The 18,521-nt window shown below is 42.7% G+C and overlaps 2 protein-coding genes across 2 annotated transcripts in view; one reads left to right on the forward strand and one right to left on the reverse strand.

The window, feature by feature from the left end:
* Window positions 1–18,521, forward strand: part of LOC137783442 (astrotactin-2-like) — a 218,803-nt gene that overhangs the window by 165,955 nt on the left and 34,327 nt on the right. Inside the window, exons 14-17 of the mRNA XM_068573373.1 lie at window positions 1,106–1,230; window positions 2,395–2,499; window positions 2,696–2,875; window positions 13,496–13,818. Of these exons, the coding sequence (XP_068429474.1) occupies window positions 1,106–1,230; window positions 2,395–2,499; window positions 2,696–2,875; window positions 13,496–13,818 (733 nt within the window). The remainder of the gene's footprint in view (window positions 1–1,105; window positions 1,231–2,394; window positions 2,500–2,695; window positions 2,876–13,495; window positions 13,819–18,521) is intronic.
* trim32 (tripartite motif containing 32) lies at window positions 6,738–9,916 on the reverse strand. Its single transcript, XM_068573374.1, has 2 exons — window positions 9,810–9,916; window positions 6,738–8,974 (listed from the first exon to the last, which is right to left on the reverse strand). Exon 2 carries the CDS (start codon window positions 8,960–8,962, stop codon window positions 6,911–6,913), a length of 2,052 nt encoding a protein of 683 aa, XP_068429475.1. The 5' UTR covers window positions 8,963–8,974; window positions 9,810–9,916; the 3' UTR covers window positions 6,738–6,910.

Raw genomic sequence — 18,521 nt, forward strand, 5'->3', positions numbered from 1 at the left:
TCTTCGTTACCTATCGCCATCGAGAGACAGTACGTGAGTCTTCTTCTTCTGCCCTTCCCTCTCACTTCCTTTCACATCACCAATTTTTTTTCCTCTTACCGTCTCCAGCAGAGGGGAAAAGGAGAGATTCCAGGGGGGCTGTCTTATCTTTGCCTGCAGCCGTCAAACTGAATTACACACTGTTTTCTTCATTTGTTCGCCAGGCATCATACACTATCACATGCTCACGTGTTTTGGCTTCGTACCCATGTTTATTGATTATCGCAGACAGCGAGGAAATCTTTAATGATGAGGCTCGTGGGCGGGACAAATTACAAGGACGACGAGAAATCATCGGCGTTTGAATATGTTAATCATGAGCCGAGCATCTTCATGCTAACCTGTGTGAATCTGGAGAAATATCAATATCTTGTGAGATAGAAATTCTCCAAATCCCCATCTCTGAATGATTCAGGAGGCCAGGAAGCTGGACGGGTCACTGGAACATGAGGGGATTGGAGATATGCATTTGTGTTGAGTTGTTTTCATGGAGTTCAGCATGTGTTGCTGCACCCCTGACTATCAAATGCAACCTTTAGATAAAATAGAGGTGCAAATATTTGTATTCCCCAATTGTTTGCTAGCTTTTTTTTTTTTTACAAACTGTTACTGAATAGTATCCTTGTAAATACTTGGTAACTAATGTAGGTACTAGCATCACAAGTCTTGATGTACCACAGTGTGTACTAGGGGTGGAAATCACCAGCGGTCCCACGATACGATATTATCACGATACTGCGACAATTTCAGTCCTGCGATTTGTTACCTTTTTTTCAACCGCAAATTGTCCCCAAAGGAAAACTTTGTCAAAAAAAAAATTAATTGATTTTATTATTCCAGGACCAAGAAGTTTAGAATTGATTAAATAAAAGATTGATACGAGGCTTCCGTGTATCGATACAATATTGCGATACTATGCTGTATCAACTCTTCCCCCCACCCCTAGTGTGTACCACAAACTGCCACACAACAACCTGGTTCATTTCCAATGATGTAATTGTAAAGTAAACCACTACCTCTAGTTTGAGGAACTAAGTCTACACTGTCTTACATCTGACTTTCCCAGGGACAACAACTTCATCAAGGACTTTCCCCAGCTCGCCGACGGTCTCATGGTCATCCCCTTACCGGTGGAGGAACAATGCCGGGGGGTGTTGTCTGAGCCTCTGCCCAACCTGCAACTCCTCACAGGTGAGAGAGTGTGTGTGTGTGTGTGTGGGTGTGTGTGTTTAGGGACGGACTTTCTTTTACCTGTCTGTCTCTGTTGAGAGTAATGGACACATTTGATCCAATGCATTTTAAGGTGGCAGCTCTATTATCCCTCTGTGATCCATTCATGGCCACTCACTGAATTTATTCTGAACCGGCTGCAGCCAATATGACAAAAAAAATACCGCAGCATAATATAAAATCCATTTCTGTGAAAAACCCTGAGAATATCTCGGTCAATAGACGTTTTAACATTTGTCAAGGCCGTGTTCAGATGGAACAAATATTTTGTGAATTTTGTGAAATCAAGAGTGGAAGATCATTTAAAAAGATATGGGCTTGTCCTTGAGTATCCGTCTGCGGGATTGTGCTGCTGAACCTCAAATCTTATCTCAAAATGCTTTCATGAACAAAGTATGACGCACACACACATACACACACACACACACACACACACGTGGACCTTCCAAACTCTTACACTTAACATCCCTTTCCGTTTCATCCGTTAATCTTTTCCTTGACTGTTCCACCCCATTTTGTGGGGGAACAGAGTCACTTAGACACTTGGCTTCAACCCTGCACCTGCACCTCGCCTCCCTAATCCCTCCATTAGCTAAATTGGCATTTGATCCACATTGACCCCTGAGAATTTTTACTTTGGTTCTGCTTTCACCAGAATTGCACACACAAACTAAATTGGCTTTTTTTTTTTTTTTCACCATGCATGATTGTCTCAGGTGTAATATGTTTTCCAGAGGCACGGGATCAAGGTTCCCATAAGCAGTTTATTTTTGTTTCTCCCTTGCTCTTGCACTTTTGTGGCTTTAGTTCTCAGCGAGTGTGAAAGTTTGATAATTGAATTGCAGAGAAAGGCAAGATTGCTCCCTCTTCTAATATCAGCAATCCAATTGGAGTTCAAGTTGCTCTATATATCTGCCATTGATCCGGCAGCAGCTGGGATGTGCGCTGTGGTGAGGAACGATGTTAAGGCAATAATGGATAACAAATGGATCTGCAATAAATGATTTAAAAGACAAGATGGATTTTATTTACGTATTCATTTATTTATTTAGATGCCTTTTATGAATCTGAGTTCTGGAATGTGTTTCAAATTGTCTCCTGTGTTTCCTCTTTTCTCTTTCTTAGGGGATGCCCAATTCAGTGAGGCAGCGGGCTATCCTATGGTTCAGCAGTGGAGAGTGCGTAGCAATCTGTACAAAGTCAAACTGAGCTCCATCACCTTATCTACAGGTCAGTGTTTGTCATGGTAGGACAGAAGAAGGTCAAATGATGTACTATAGTGGATAGTGATCTATTTTCTGCATATTGGCCGTATCTTCCTTTCAATGTCTCTATTTGTGTATCTGTCTGCCCCTCATGCATATTTTGGTCACCTTAATTGCACATTTAAAATCACAAATCCCCCGTATCCTTCTTGATCCGGCAGGTTTTTCTAAGGTGCTGAAGACTCTGTCAGCGGAGAGCACACGAGAGGAGCTGCTGGCTTTTCTCCAGCAGTATGGCAGCCACTATGTATCTGAGGCCCTGTATGGCTCCGAGCTCAGCTGCAGCATCTACTTCCCCAGCAAGAAGGCCCAGCAGCAGCTCTGGCTGCAGTACCAGAAAGGTGAGTGTGCGGACAGACAGGAAGGAAGTACAACACTGCATTAAGATGCCGTCCTCACATGTTATGTATTCATGTTGAATGTATTGGTTTAGATTAATATAGGGGCCATGTTTTGAGAGAGTAAAATATTGGTAACGTCAGGAGTGATGTGGCTACAATCAAACAAAACCAGGACAACATGAACTTTTTCTCATTCAAAGTGAGCAACCTAATACAAATACACAGCGAAGAAGACAACAAAGAGACTACAGTTTGCTGTATTGACAGGAAGAGGGGTTACACTTTGACGATAGATTAAACTGGGTTATGTCGAAGGACTTCATCTTGCCTGAATTCGGCTCCTGGTTAAAAGGCAGCATAAGCTGCATGAATTGAATTAAACATCAGTGGGACTTAATATCCCTGAAGTATCTTGCAGCACTGTTCCATTTAAATGTTGTTTTGTTTTTTCTAATCCTGTTTATTTGGGATCCAAAAACAGAGATGATTTTCAGTCTAGCTATTTAATGTGGTTGATTGGCACCTGGGTTTCCAAAATAAATAATGTGGCATACCTTGTAGGAAAAAAGAAAAACAGATTTTGGGTCACAGGGGACCAGCGTTGAACCCCCACACTCTCTTAAGGAGTAATATCACATCTGTTTTTATAACAACACACTGTATGGCATGGACAGGATCCACGAGCCACAGAGGAATATGATTTAATTGAATCCAAAGTCAACAATATGTGGTGGAGCAATCATCTGGAATGAAACGCATCACATAACCTGAACAAAAGCTGCTTCCAGTGGTACACTTCCAGCAGATGTGGAAAGTAATTGTTGTTTGTTACTTTAATTATATCTATTTTTGCTGCTTTTCCCTTAACCCCTTTATTTATATATATATATATATATATATATATATATATATATATATATATATATATATATATATATATATATATATATATATATATACACACACACACACACACACACACACACACACACACACACACACACACACACACACAAACTTCTTCTTATGATTAGGCCTAAATATTGCAATATATTGACAGGGAACATCCAACTGTGTAATTACTTTAAATTGTCAAACTTCAAAGGCCTATTATTGATCACACTTTTAATTGTGTTGCAACTATCTTGATATACTTTTACTGAAGTAAAGGATCTGCCTCTGCTGTGAAAATCACACATCCTGGGTTTCAAAAGTTCATTGTTGAATCATTATTTGTGTCCTTGTCACACAATTTCTTACAGCATAAATCAAAATGTTTAAATAGAAGTCTACAGCCAACAACATGGGGACAAAGGAGGTTTTCTTTCACTCCCGTCACACACAGATCTGTGAATTGAATGAATACACATATTTGAGGCATGAAGGAAAAACTGCGACCGATATTTTGGTTGTTTGGTAAATGTTTATTGCACTCGGATAATCAACAATACAAACATGATTTGGACGACAGGGATGTCTGTACCGTCTTCAACACATTGTAAAATTCAAAGCTTTTAAAGGACAAACAACCTTAAACACACAGGATTTTGGTTTATGGACATATTGGTATTTTGATCCATTAGTATAAATCAATACACTTTGAAGTATGCAAGGAAACAACTTCTCTCCAATGACATCGAATAACACACATTGAGATGATGTGACACACTACAGTTCAGCCTACTGACACAAGGACACTTGATTTTTTGTTTGCATTGTATGCATTATTTCTGTCACAGTTAAAGTTTGAATATGCCCTAGTGATAACTACTTTTAGTGACAATGAATAAAGTGACAGCACTGAAGAAGTGGTTCATGGTTCAGGTTGACATGCAGCTAAGACGACCTTGAATTACAATCTATTAGTTTCGTGTTGAGATGGAACATGGCCTCACAAAAAAAAAAAAACATCATGTCAAACAAAAATGCATGAGGAAATGACAGATTTTACCTGACGCTTAAATTTGGCTTTATTGTTCTACTCCATATATTAAATACTTATTGTTTACAGATATGTATATTTGTATGTTGCTGTTAAATGGGGTTTCGGGTGCAGAATGAAGGTCAGCTTTGTGAAAATGTATTTTTAAGGCTGGAAGAAAAGGTATTGAAGGGAAGGCATGTTTACTATCCACGGCTATATGGACTTAGAATATGGTACATACATGGCTGGGTTTCAATGATTAACTTGTTTCCCCATATTTAGGCCACTAAATATTTTTGATTAAAAGGTTCCTGATGTTATTTTAGCTGAAAGCATCATATTTCTAATGCTTCATATGGACTCAGAAATTCAATACAAAATAATCAAAATCAGAATGAAATCCATGTGGATATAAATCAATGTAATGATGACTATACCTCTAACTTGGAAAACACTGTACACGGCTGCTGTCTTTCCCATATCTACCAACACTGGAGAACAAGTTGAGGAAAACACAGCAACAGGAAGACAACACATCCCAGTGTAATAGAGCCAGAGGGCGGGATGCGGGATGTTTCACTCATTATCCTAGCAGTGCTACTCTGAACACTCCTGGGGAAAAAAAAGAAAGTGTGTAACCACAGGACAGGTGTGAGAAAACAATGGCATAAATGTCAGGTTTGAACAATATGTGTAAACATTATTCAAGTTGTAGATGCCTGCTGGACCCATTAATGCTTATGATGCTGGCTGTACTAGCATTGCAACAAAAAGAAATGTTTAGATGAGTGTATGATGCAGCTGAAGGTGAGCCCAGAGGGCATAACAAAAGGACAAAGCCTTGAAATTGTAAGCACTTTCTAGTATTACAAAAGGTCCTCTGGAATCGTTGCTATTCTAATAATTATGGACACAACTCAAACTACAATGTAAGGCCAGCAGAAGGAGAAGTCGAGGCTTCTAGTGAGAGGTACGACCGAGCAGAACAGCTGGAGCATGAGAGCCAAACGGAGGACAACGATGTAATCTTACTGCGACCTGCCTCCTCGTGACATTAAGGGAGAGGCTGTGGCTGGAAAGTCACCAGGAGAGGGTAGCGTGAAGGAATATCCAGAGAATAGGGTTTGTAAAACAGGCAGTAGATTTTAGTAATATTTGCTCTGAAAAAAGTCATTTGAGCTCGATAAAACCCAGCACACAACTAAGCAGTATTAATAAGTATGAGGGACTAAAAAATACACGTTAATGTGACCTACAAATTAAACATCAGTAACCCTAATTCTGAATCCATCAACACACAGACGCTTTAACCCACAGAGCCCCAGTAAAAAACAGTAAATGACAGATCACCACATCGTACCCAGCTCTCCTCCTAAGTCTATCGTGTTGTGATTGTATTGGTCAACACTATATCCTGTAATATTGATATATTCTACACTTAGTGCTCCCTGAATGCAACTCGTTGAATGCTGATACTTGGTTATTCTTTCCCCATCAGTTAACTGGACACTAACCTTTCAAGATGCATTCGGCAACATCAATGTTAGTTTGTGCTACTTAAACACCAGGAAACAGTGCCGTGTCAACAATAAAGTGCTTCATAGGCCAAAAGCCTCGGTATGCTTTACTCCAAATGTAAATACATGTTACTTGTTTAGCTCTTCTTCCTCTCAGTGTTTTATTTCACAACAAAGCAGAGCCAGGTCAGTGAAAGCTAAATGGTGAATCTAGCAGGACAAGCTTCTGCACTTTGTACATTAGCTTTGACATCAATGGCTTGTTTTGTTTATTTTAAAATGTGACAACTTGTGCAAGTATTTCTTCATGTAAAGACGGTGCACGGTCTGTTTATTTGAATAAGTAGGAAGCAGCTTAATGGGCATATTTTTAATGTGCGATATTAAATTAAAATCCAGTGGGTTTTAAATTGAAACAAACTGCCTTGAACATTCATTTAATAACCCAATGAAAGCTTGGGTGAGACTTGTTGAGACTGCAGCCAAACTAAAGTGACATAACAGTGTGATTCTACCTTTCCCAAACGCCCATACCAACACATACCTACGAAACCTCTCATGCGTATGCATGTGCAGATAGACTGGATTGTTCCTCTAGGAAGTGGAGGAGTGCCTCCTCTGAATGTATGTGTAGACTTTGACACAATGGTCCCAACAATCCAGCACGAGCAGTTGTCCTTTCTGGGTGGTGGCCACTCCTACAGGGCACGTCAGACCGTCCTGGATGAGAATTTTGAATCCACCCTCTTTGGGAAACTGGAGGATTTCTTTCCTGCCGCTGTCCGTCACCAGCAAATCTCCATTAGCATCCACGCACATGCCAGTGATACAGCGGAAGTCCTCTCTCTCGGAGAAGAAGTGGCTGAGCTGCTTGCCGAGCTGGCCATCTTTGTCAACTGAGCCGATAGAGAAGCCGCCTTCCAGATGGGGCTCGCTGTGACTTTTTTCAAAGTTCATGGCGAGGCCCTGGGTGAAATAGACCGTTCCAGCTGCGTCACATGCCACAAACTTTGGCCTCACCGCAGAGCACAAGCGGTTGTAGTTGACCACGCCCATGTTGCGGTCCACCGTCAGACACCACAGCTTGCCACCTTCCACATCTGTCACCACCAGCTGACCGGACGGCAGAGCGGTAATGCCCCAGGGTTTAATGAGCTGGTTTTTATGGCAGGCCACACACTCTCCATCCATAGTGTAAACTTTGACTGAGTTGTCGTAGTTGTCGGTGACGCCGATCAGCCCTTGAGGTGTGACGGCAATGGATAGTGGGATGAGGTTCGGCAGATCGGCCCCGAGGAAGCTAAGGACAAAGTTGTCAATGCTACTGGCGTTGCGGCGGATTTCACGCTGGAAACCTTTGCGATTAAAGATCTGGATGCGGTAGTTGCCGCGGTCAGCCACCAGGACCTCACCTTGTGTCGTCACACAGACGCCGACGGGTAAATTGAACATGCCAGGTAGCGTTCCCTTGCAGCCCATCTTCTTCACAAACTGGCAGACTGGAGGCCCTGCACTTGCCCCAGCGCCTGCAGGTGACCCCCCACCTGCATCCAAGGACTTTGACTTAAAGCTGACCGGTGAACCACATACCGCCTCCTCTGCAGCGGCAACCATGTCAATGTCTCGGTAAAGATCGGCTGGAACCCCCCTTTCACCACCAACAGCCCCCATTACCCCAGCTACACTCTCCCCGTCACCCTCGAGTGCAATCTCCAGCTCACTCTCCTCGGTATCGATAGTATGAGTATTTGTGGTCACTCGGCCCACTTCTAAAGGTTTCAAGTGTTCTGTTCTGACCAGCCCTGGCTCCTGCAGCTGAAACATTGAGGGAAAGCTCCTCCTTAAATCCAGCTCTGCATCATCACTGCCTTCGCCGTCGTCCTTGAGCAAAGCGGTATCGCTCTGCCTCACTAGCATTGTCAGATAATCACAACGTGACACAACTTTTACCTCTGCGATGTTGAGCAGATACGTCTGCTCTTCCAGGACCTGTCCGTTTAGCTTTTCAACTTCTGCCATGGAAGCTTTGAATGTTCTTCGAGACCTGCCGAGTTCCTCTTGAAGACGAAGCTCAGCTGAAGTATAGTCCTGCTGCACTGCCTGGTACTTGCGTCTCAAGGTCTTTGAAACGTCATCAATAGCCGCCTTTTTCTTCTGAATTTCGCCCATCACGTCGCGCAGAGAGGCTAGCTTGGCACCCAGTTCTTTACGACGGCGTTCAGCGGCGACCCTAATCGGCTGGACTGAGTGGCCTTGGAGCACGTGGCCCTCCCCTTTACAAGGCTCACAGAGGACTGTGGCACAATCATGGCAGTATTGTCGCGGTAGCCGATTGCAGCAGGACTTGCACATCAGGGCGGCAGCAGCAGCGCTGCAGGACATCGTACAATCTAGGATCTTCAGCACGGTGAAATTGTCGGCCAGCTGGGCGATACTGCTCATACGGGACACCCTGCTACAGAAGGGGCAGCGCACGCCATTTATGGTATTAGCCAACAGCTTTTCTAGACACTGCCGGCACACTGTGTGACCACACTGCAGGAGTTTGGGTCTCAGTTGATCCTGGCTGTAGGTCTCCAGGCATATGGGGCATTCAAGAACCTCCCTCATTAAATCTGGGTCCAGTGGGGAATATGCTGCCTCCATTGTGGTTATTTCCTTGAGTTGGAATAAACAAAAGCAAAACATTAGTTGTTGAAGTAGTTTACCATGCTGTGTGATATTACCACATGAGTAAAAAAAAAAAACACACACAAGTGAGGAAATAATTAAGTATTATGATACATCACAGCTGCATAAAACATTGATATTCAAATTAGAAAAGTGACCGATTCAAGCACTGAGACAATAAATGATATAGTGTACAACCTTGTCCCTAACGTTTGTGAGATACATTTAGGTTTTTTTTTGCAAGGATAATGAATAAGTGTGCACAGCAAGTTCTCTTCTGGGTTTCACAGTGGCGAGTTGCAGCAGTGGAGCTGACATACATGTGGCATATATTAGTGACTGGGTGACCACCAGTTAAACAGGAAACCATTTACTTGAACAGGACGTGTTGGTAACGCTAACGTCCGTCATATTATCTTGCTGCTGGAGAAAACAAGCTTCCACAACAAGGTGTGAGTAATCGAATTGTTGCTTTGTTGATATTTATCCATGGCACCCGATCGGTCCACGCCATAGTTGCGAGCACTACGGAGGTCACATCTAAGGGCACAACTTTGCTCGCGTGATGCTTCAAAACAGGTTGGCCGTGTAGTCCAGACGTAGGGAGGAATTGCGTGGACAAATTCCCTAATTTTAGGCAAGCACATTGGAGGCCTCTCGGCAAGACAACAGGCTGTGAACGCTGCCCTATGACACACCGCGACAATGTTGACTCAACACTACCACAGGGCGAGAGGCTTGTGGTGAACGTGCGACGTGAAACCAGAGAGACGCAGCTCATTGCACTGCTTCTCTTTTCACATGTCGACCTAAAAAACGTTACCTTTTCTTCAAACGTTAGCTGTTTCGAAGTTCAGAGGTTTTCATGGGCGTGCTGTCTCTCTGCTTCTGCAGCTACTCGTGAGAAACTGCAGTGTTGACGACGTGACGCATTACGCACGTCTCTGAGCGAGGCGGTTTGGATTGGCTGCTGTGTGGGCCGGCACAAGGACTCCTCCGGGTCCTAGTGCCGACCTCTCTGTTCTTGTGTTATTATACGATGCAGTTCTTGGGATTTGTTGTACTTCCTGTTTGACTTCCAACGTGAGGGGAATAAATTGTATTTCATGTATTCCCAACATTCAATGGCAGTGGTCCTATTCGTGTTCATGAATACACACTTTATTATTGGACCAGGCCATTATTAAAAGCATACACAAATATGATTACTTAGCTTGAGTGAACAGGTAATCAGACTTGTAAGTGAATAAAATAATGATCACAGAGAACCTGAAGAAGGCTACTGCTCATAGGTTACAACTACATTTTAATGTGTCCAGCTGTGGTGACTTATTTTAGTGTTTAGGCACAGCTCAGTAATTATAGTAAGAAACCACTAGAGGTCAGGCTAAGTCTTCGAGAAGATGTCCCTTCGACGCCCCTGTCAACAAAGTGGTGGAGAGTAAATGTGGGGATTTGGACCATATAATAAACTGTTTTTTGTTGGTCAAGCTCAGCAAATAAGTTCCTAAGAAATGTTAAATATGCAATTTGATTGTCATTTAATCCATTTAGTGAATGTAATGTATTGTATTCTGTAGAGTAACTGTTGTTAAACTAGTTCATATGGCTAAGATACATTCTTTTAAGCATGGCCTGGTCCAAATGTAATAGTAATGGTGCTCTGCAGACAAAACACAAGTCACACAGGTCCACATTTTATGAGCATGTGTCACGTCCAATACTGTGCAAGGCTGTGGAAAATGAATATGACATATGAGCTACTGTAGATCTGTTAAGATCAGAAGACTGTGATACATGTAGCACGAGCAGCTGTTTTAATAGAGCAAAAACAACAATGACAACAGTAACCACATCTAACAACAGCTGTATTAAATTGCTATGGAAGATATCTGACACCTTTGCTGTTGTTGCCTGGGCAACATCACCCTGGCCAGAACGGATGTGTCCCTCATGAGTAATTATACTGCAACCAGTTCACAAAGACATTTTAATTAACAAAGGCGGTGCCAGATCAATGGCAAGGAAATTCACTCATCTATCTCTTCACTGTGTTTGGTGACAGGCAAGTGAGCATCAAATTCATTCCACACGGCAAAGAGACGTGATGGACGGATGACCAACCACTCCTCTAACTGCACCAAAATACATGCTGTCCTATTTAATTTTCATCCTTGGGAAGGGTGTCACCGTGAGTCAGATGTCAGTAAAACTGTGTGTAACACAAATAAATAGAAACGCAAACAAAAAACTTTCGGAAGACCAGATGGAAATTGTTACAGCAGTTTGCTAATAGTCTCAAAACAAGTCAAGAAAGAAAGTGTCATAAAAGATACAATATTAGGTGTTACCTGCAGGTAGAAATACCCTGCACACTATTAACAGCTAATTATGGATACTCGCTGTACCGTGTCTATATTTTCTCCTGGCTATTATCCTCGCCAATATGTGACAGTGCCAGATGTTTCATCAAATGCAGTTGTTTACATATATGTAAACAACTGTATTGAGTTAAAGAGGGTGAGAGTGAATTTGACTGACTCGCCAAAGCCAACCTGATCTGCAGGGCTTTATTGTGAGAGCTGGGTGACGACAGCTCTTTTCTGTGTCTGTGTTGCCTCAAGAAGTGTGTGTAATTGGGCTCTTGGGCCACCCCATGAGCCTGTTTACATACTGTTGCACATGAAGTTACCACCCACCCTTTCAACTGCTTACCAATGTATTGCAGACGCACACAGGGAGTAAGCTGCAAAGACTGCAAAGACATACATCAACAAATGCATGCACAGACTCCGTTCTCTCTCTCACACACACACACACACACACACACACACACACACACACACACACACACACACACACACACACACACACACACACACACACACTGGGGCCATAGCAACAATTGTGAGGGTCGTGTCCTTAGATTTAGATTTGTGTTCACCTCACCAGAACCCCCACTGGACTCATAACCACAGCAACCCCACAAATTATCAACAGTCAAGTATTAATTATATGGCAGTGAATTGTCGCGACAGCTCGGTTGTTTCGTCTAGCCTATGCATTCATTTGCTAAAGCATGAAATTGATTTTGAGACTTTCTATGCGCAAGTTCAGGCTTTTTATTATCAGACTTTTAACAACACAACATAACACCGGCGTAATAAAGTAGTGCATGCTCAGTCATCACATGATGTTTGCTTGCTTTGCATTGTCAACGGTACAGAAAACTAAACTTTTCGCAGCTTTGAGTTACATCAAGACCTTTTCAAAATTAAAAACTAATTTCATATATATTTTATTAAATCATTTTGGAATGCTTCATTAACTTTGGTTTAAATGTCACATCAACTTGATACATTGCAATATTAGTTTGAAAACTGCCTCACCCGGGTTCTGTTTTCCTTGGAGCTGTTAGATCTCATGTGATCGGCATCTGTTTGTGTTTGAGAAACAAATAGTTGAAATCTAACACACACCCATTTCATGTCTTGAGTTAACTTATTACCATTGTTGATATTACAGGAGTCCAAGTGACACATGGTTCTGTCACATTTGGGTTCATGCACTGTATGTTGTGTTGTTACCACTGGCAATAGTTTAACAGATCTTTGCTTTCACTTTCTTTAAATGACGAAAAAATGAAATAATTAATTAAAAATATTACCCCAAAAATACCCCTGCAGTCTTACCCACTACCTTCGGGTTTGGGCTTCCTTCTCTTTTGGGTGCACACATGGGCTTCTGTATATTTATATTGTATGCATTGGTAGTTTCCTCCCTCCATCCATGTGTCTCTTGATGTATGTGAATGGAGGTGTGTGCAAATTTCTTGTGCATTTGGGTTATCTGCTGACTGATTATGAATCGTGTCTCAAAGCAATATTACAAGCCAATAATTCCTACTCGAATACACATGTTTGCCACGCGAAAGAACACTATGTTCCTAATTTGAAAAACTCTCACATGTGCCTGTTTGTGTAAAATAGAAAGAAATGCCCGTCTGCCATATTGGTACAGATGAACAAACAACATGGCTCCACTGTTGACATGTGGCCTGATGTATACTCCAAGTGAAACACTCAACACCCAGGTAGCAATCTCTTCTGTTTCTACTCCTCCCCTGCTTCTGTCTCCCCTCTTCTTTCCACATGGTGTGTTGTTGACACTGAAAGAGGAAATGATGAGGAAGAATCCATCCCAACTAGTGAGAACATCAAATAGTGGTAATTGACAATCAGGAAGAGAAGCTTATGACACCCTTTCCCTCCCATGCATCCTTTGTCTACGCTGATGACTGAGGGATTAGTTGTTGTTTTTTTTTCCTTGGCAGCAAGCAGAAGTAAATCCAGATGTGGACGCTTTATGCAACTAAGCGACTGTGGATGCTTTTTGCTACTCCAAGTTAAACCTAAAATGAATGTAATTAATTATTGTTAACTTTAGTTTTTCTTTATCTGCACCCCATCATTCCACAACCCTCCTTTCCTCTTCTGACTACCCCCCCAGAGACAACAGACCAGGGGGTTGGTGGAGGAGGGCGACGTGAGCTGAAGTCGGTCCCCTTCATCAGCTACCTGTCGGCACTGCAGAAGAGCCAGCTGTTGTCTGACGACATGGTGAATGGCGTGGAGATCCGCTGCGAGGAGAAAGGCAGCTGTCCAGCTGGCTGCCACCTGTGCCATCACCAGGCCATGATGGGAGGAGTGTCAGGAAGAGGCCGCGCTGGTAACAGCAGGAGTGGAGAGCAACCTTCCCCCATCCCTGTGCTATTGGAAGTCAGCCGCGTGGTGGCCCTCTACAGCCTGGTCCAAGACAACGTCACCAAAGAGGTGAGAAATCAGCATGGGGGTAAGGAGACGGTGTGTGTGTGTGTGTGTGTGTGTTTGCTTGTTTGCACGTGCATGTGGATGTGTTTGTAGAAGGGGAGGGGACTGAGCGAGGGATCGTAAAAACAAGAAAGAGAATTAAGTCAAGAGATCTGAAGCGTCAACATACCTACTGGATTTGGTGGAAAATAAAAAAATAAAATAAAAACATCCACAAGCAACTATACCATCAAAGGTATTTGATCTAAATAAGAGGAATGACACATGATGTCACTGAAGCTAAGCTAATTATTATTATGTTATGCCTGTGACAAAAGATATCGTCTGTAGGATGCACATGTACATTCTTCAATATGTCTTTCTAATATACAATCTCATGATGGCGTAATCCTTCCGGACTGTACACATCCATTGTCCTCTTTGCTGTTCAAACCGAGGCTGTTGTAACAAATCGCCTCTAGGTGGCATTAGTTGTTTAACTTTGACCACTGGAATTGAGCACTGTAATACGGAAGGCATAAAAAGATTACATCATGGTTTTCTCCTTTTGCAGGGAAGTCAATGTGTGATGTATTTATTTATTTATATATATATAAACTAGTGGCAGGATATCAGCATAATGGCCATGTTGTGTTTATGATTCACCCTGTATGAAAAGTCGTTGGATCTTTGTGCAATGAAAGTTAATCATAACAGATGTCTTTTCCATAAGGTAATTTAGGAGGGGGCCCTGGCTCCACTTGACATTTAATTTACCACATTTTGCTCTTTTTGGGCTTCCTCTTGACTTGACATCCGGTACATGTCTTCTGTGTGTGTGTGTGTGTGTGTGTGTGTGTGTGTGTGTGTGTGTGTGTGTGTGTGTGTGTGTGTAAGCTAACGCAGAGTTGTTTGCAGGTGACTCACACCCAACACACACGCACACATGCACACCCCATAGGGAGCAGACTGGTTCACGCTTCCCCCAATCAAGAATCTAATTGCCTTACCTTCAGAAATGATCAGGCGCCAACGTTGTTACATATATATATATATATATATATATATATATATATATATATATATATATATATATATATATATATGCAATCAGATCCCACACACATACACACAACAAAGACCCCTGTACGTGCCTCCCATGACAAGCACCACAACCCCAAAGAAAAGAAGGCACAATCAATATCAGACGATCCCTACTGGGCCTCATCAATAGCTAAATGTGAGGAAGAGCAAAATGTCTCTTTCCTCTCTCTTCCAAACCGCCTCGCTATCCATCCTTCTCCCTCCCCATACCCAACACGTGGGCTTCTGGGGATGAAGAGGTTGAGATGCATGAGGATGAGGAGAAGGGGGTAGACTGCAGTGGGTCGCTACGCAAGCCCTTCTGTGCTAGCTTGAGGCAGGTATATTAGCTTCTTATTGATGTCATCGACCTCTTGGGAGGAGGAGGGGAGTCCGTCCCTCTGCTCCTCTTTTCCTCTCTTTCTTTTCTTCTCTTGGCGGCAACTGCTGCTGCTCGTCTGAAAGGCACATACCTATATTGCATTAGAGACGAACGACAAAACAACCTGCCCCTCCACACAGACACACACCCACACACACAACACACACACACAGATACAACTCTAACACACACACATTTGCTTTCTACTTGACTGGATCTATCTGGGAAGACAGCTGTCATGTTGAAAACGCTTTCTGAGACATGACTTTCTTTTATTATTATGAGATATATATATATATATATATATATATATATATATATATATATATATATATATATATATATATATATATATATATAATTTTCTTTTTACACTAAACTCCAAATCCATCTAAATGGAGGCTTGGTTGTCCAGCTTATGATTAGATATACCCAATAATGAGTTTACATGTACATGTCACTCTTCTTCGGCCCCCTTCCTCCCTCCTTTCTCTGCTACCTGCATCTTTCATTGGCTGCTCCCTGACTGTTTGACAGGACATGTCATGTCCCTTTCACATCAATCTTCTCGTTATTAAGCCGGAGGGGGATTTTGTTTCATTGAAAAGACAACAAAACAAAACGATACTGTGGAAATCACTTGCTTTGTGTGGCTTTGTCAAATAGGAAAATAGGGAATAAAGTATTTATTTGCTAATATTTGATAATAAATGCCATTGTATATTTATGAATTACATTTTTATCCCAAAATTATAGCAAATGATTATATGTTTGGAAGGAAAGCTTTGAGGTTCATTCCTTCATGGTGTTGCTCTTTTCCTGGTCTCGACTTGATTTAATCCTGTTCTTGACTTGAATTTGACTAAAACCAGTCTTGAAATTGGCTTAGACTCGACCTCGGTGGTCTTGCTTACAGGCCTGGGTTGAGCACGCAAATGCACACACGCACACAGACACTGCCCTGTTTTAGTACCAGAGAAAAATACCTCGGTGGATAAATAAATAAGCTCACGCCTGGGGAGCTCGCCAGTGGTCCTATGTCCTGTGATGCTGTGACTGAATTATGGCAAACCTTTTGAACAAATTGGTTGTGAGACTAATGGGTCAGAATGCTTTATATCTTGCGGAGTGGCCGCTGTCATGCTCTCACCGTAACGCACCGCTGCAGCCCCTCGCAGGGTTGTGTCTCGAACATTCTCAGTGGGGGCAGGAGGGCGCACAGACGGAAAAGGGCAATATCATATTTTCACCAAAATGAAAGCAGTCGAAGCATTACGCAGCAGGGCAGCTTAGGGATACTTTTAATGGGTAATCCAGCAGGTCCCCTAATCTGATGCACACAAGTTTTGATCCCAAGAACATCACTTCAGTACCAAGGAGAGCGCACTCTCAAACAGATAATAACCAGATTCTTATATCAGTACATATGACACTGAATTACCAGTTTTCTACACCTAGCTCAAACTATTGCAGGCTAATACAACAGCACTGCAAAATTATACAGGGAGGTGTTTCTGTGTCTTAGTCTAGCCTTGTTGATATGAATGGGGGAGGGGCTCATAACACCAGTACCATCTTCCTGAAGGTTGCATGGTTGTTGTATTAGACTGCTTTAGTTGTAGCTATGGGTGCTCCTAATAAACTGGCAACTGAGTCTATGTTGTAGTCAACAGTCGGTCCATGAAACATTCATTACATCAGCAATACCTGTTGTTCGAGGGTCCTTCAGTGACACAGCAATCCCCTCTCAACCTCTGGGTGAACTAAACCACCAGTGTTCAATTTCCTGGAAGCACTACTTCTGATAAGATTCCTTGAAGCAGCCCATTGGTTCAATTGTTAACACCATTAGCCCTGAATGATTGGAAATGCGACATAAATGCATTCGCATGTGCGCACGCAAACACACACACACAGACACACACACACACAGACACTCTTAGATCACCATTGATGGAGTACTGACGTAGACGCTTTACCACCACTGGTGATCATCTTATAAATCAATACGATGGGCCAGCTGGCTAATGTTTTCATGAATTAGCCTCTGAAAATGGACAGTGATATGGTCAGCTTAGACTAGACAAACAGAGTAATTCATTAAAGAGGTCACAATGGCCTTGCTTGCCTTCTTGTAAGTCACGGCAGGCTTCTACGAAAGTGAAAGGTCCAAATAGTGTTTTGGTGCCAGTGAGTCTGCCGGGTTTAGATGATGTCAAGGCTTGGAAATTGCGGCTGGAGTTGTTGCTGATGCTCAGTAGCCTTGCTGTGCTGATCTTGTCCTCTGTTAGCAGGGGGCGATTACATTTCAGCTCAATTCGTTCGGTATCGATACGGTCAATGGAGATGGATCGTGGCATATTTGGGAAATGGTATAAGCATGTGTTATAGAGGATGGGGGGGGTCGCTGGTTTGTGAAATAAAATGTTATGACTGCTCAAAAACTGTCTTGCACTGTTACAGTCAGACAGAACCATCTTTATCAAAAACACTTGCGTAATATGAAGCATAATGGATACGGTTTGTTTATTACCCCTATCCGGCCAGCACAGGATATATATGGATCTATAGTGTTCTTGGAAATGCAGGATGTATGGTTAATCAATACATTGTAGGCTATCTTCCCCATTTCAGCGTTGACTTGTCCCTGCATTGAACACAGAAGTACTCTCTCCTGGGCCTTTCAATGTGTCTGTTCGTCTAACTGAAGGATTTTCCTTATTAATGCCAGACGTCTATATGGTTGTCTTCACAGCCACGCAGTGACAGATCATCACTGTATATGTATTAGCAGTCCTTTTCTCTTGCTTTTTCTCGAAATCCTCATCTCTGCTTTACCTCCCGTGCCTCTCTAAACCACAATTAGATTCCCTGTTTACCCAGTGGAGACTGGCTTGCATTACTCTTCAAACATAAACATGGCAGTAATCGCTTTGTCTATTTTTCACATGTGCAGCCATGCAATCAAGTGCGCAGACCCATATGGGTTTTTTTCTAGGAATCTGATGGTGGTATACGCATGGCGGTCCTGTGGTCTTTCTGTCTTTTGCCCCGAGGAGTGGAGGTACTTTCTCATTCCTCATATTTGTCTAGTCTGTCTGCGCGGATAGACCTTCGAGTCCAGCTTTTCTTTTTGCCTTTGTCTGTGGCCTGCTTCCCATTGACATGAGGTGGCAAGACCCCTGCTGCTGTTGTTTTCTGGCAGCGGTTAGCCACATGGGTTCAGGCAAGGGGGGCGACGGGGGAGTAGGAGGAGAAATGT

The sequence above is a fragment of the Clinocottus analis genome, unplaced genomic scaffold (assembly GCF_023055335.1).
Source record: "Clinocottus analis isolate CAN_PGR_092001 unplaced genomic scaffold, fCliAna1.0.p SCAF_13, whole genome shotgun sequence".
Lineage (NCBI taxonomy): Eukaryota > Metazoa > Chordata > Actinopteri > Perciformes > Cottidae > Clinocottus > Clinocottus analis.

What these genes read in the sequence shown, in the direction of transcription:
- trim32 (XM_068573374.1), bottom strand. Translation starts at nt 8,962, where the DNA reads ATGGAGGCAGCATATTCCCCACTGGACCCAGATTTAATGAGGGAGGTT.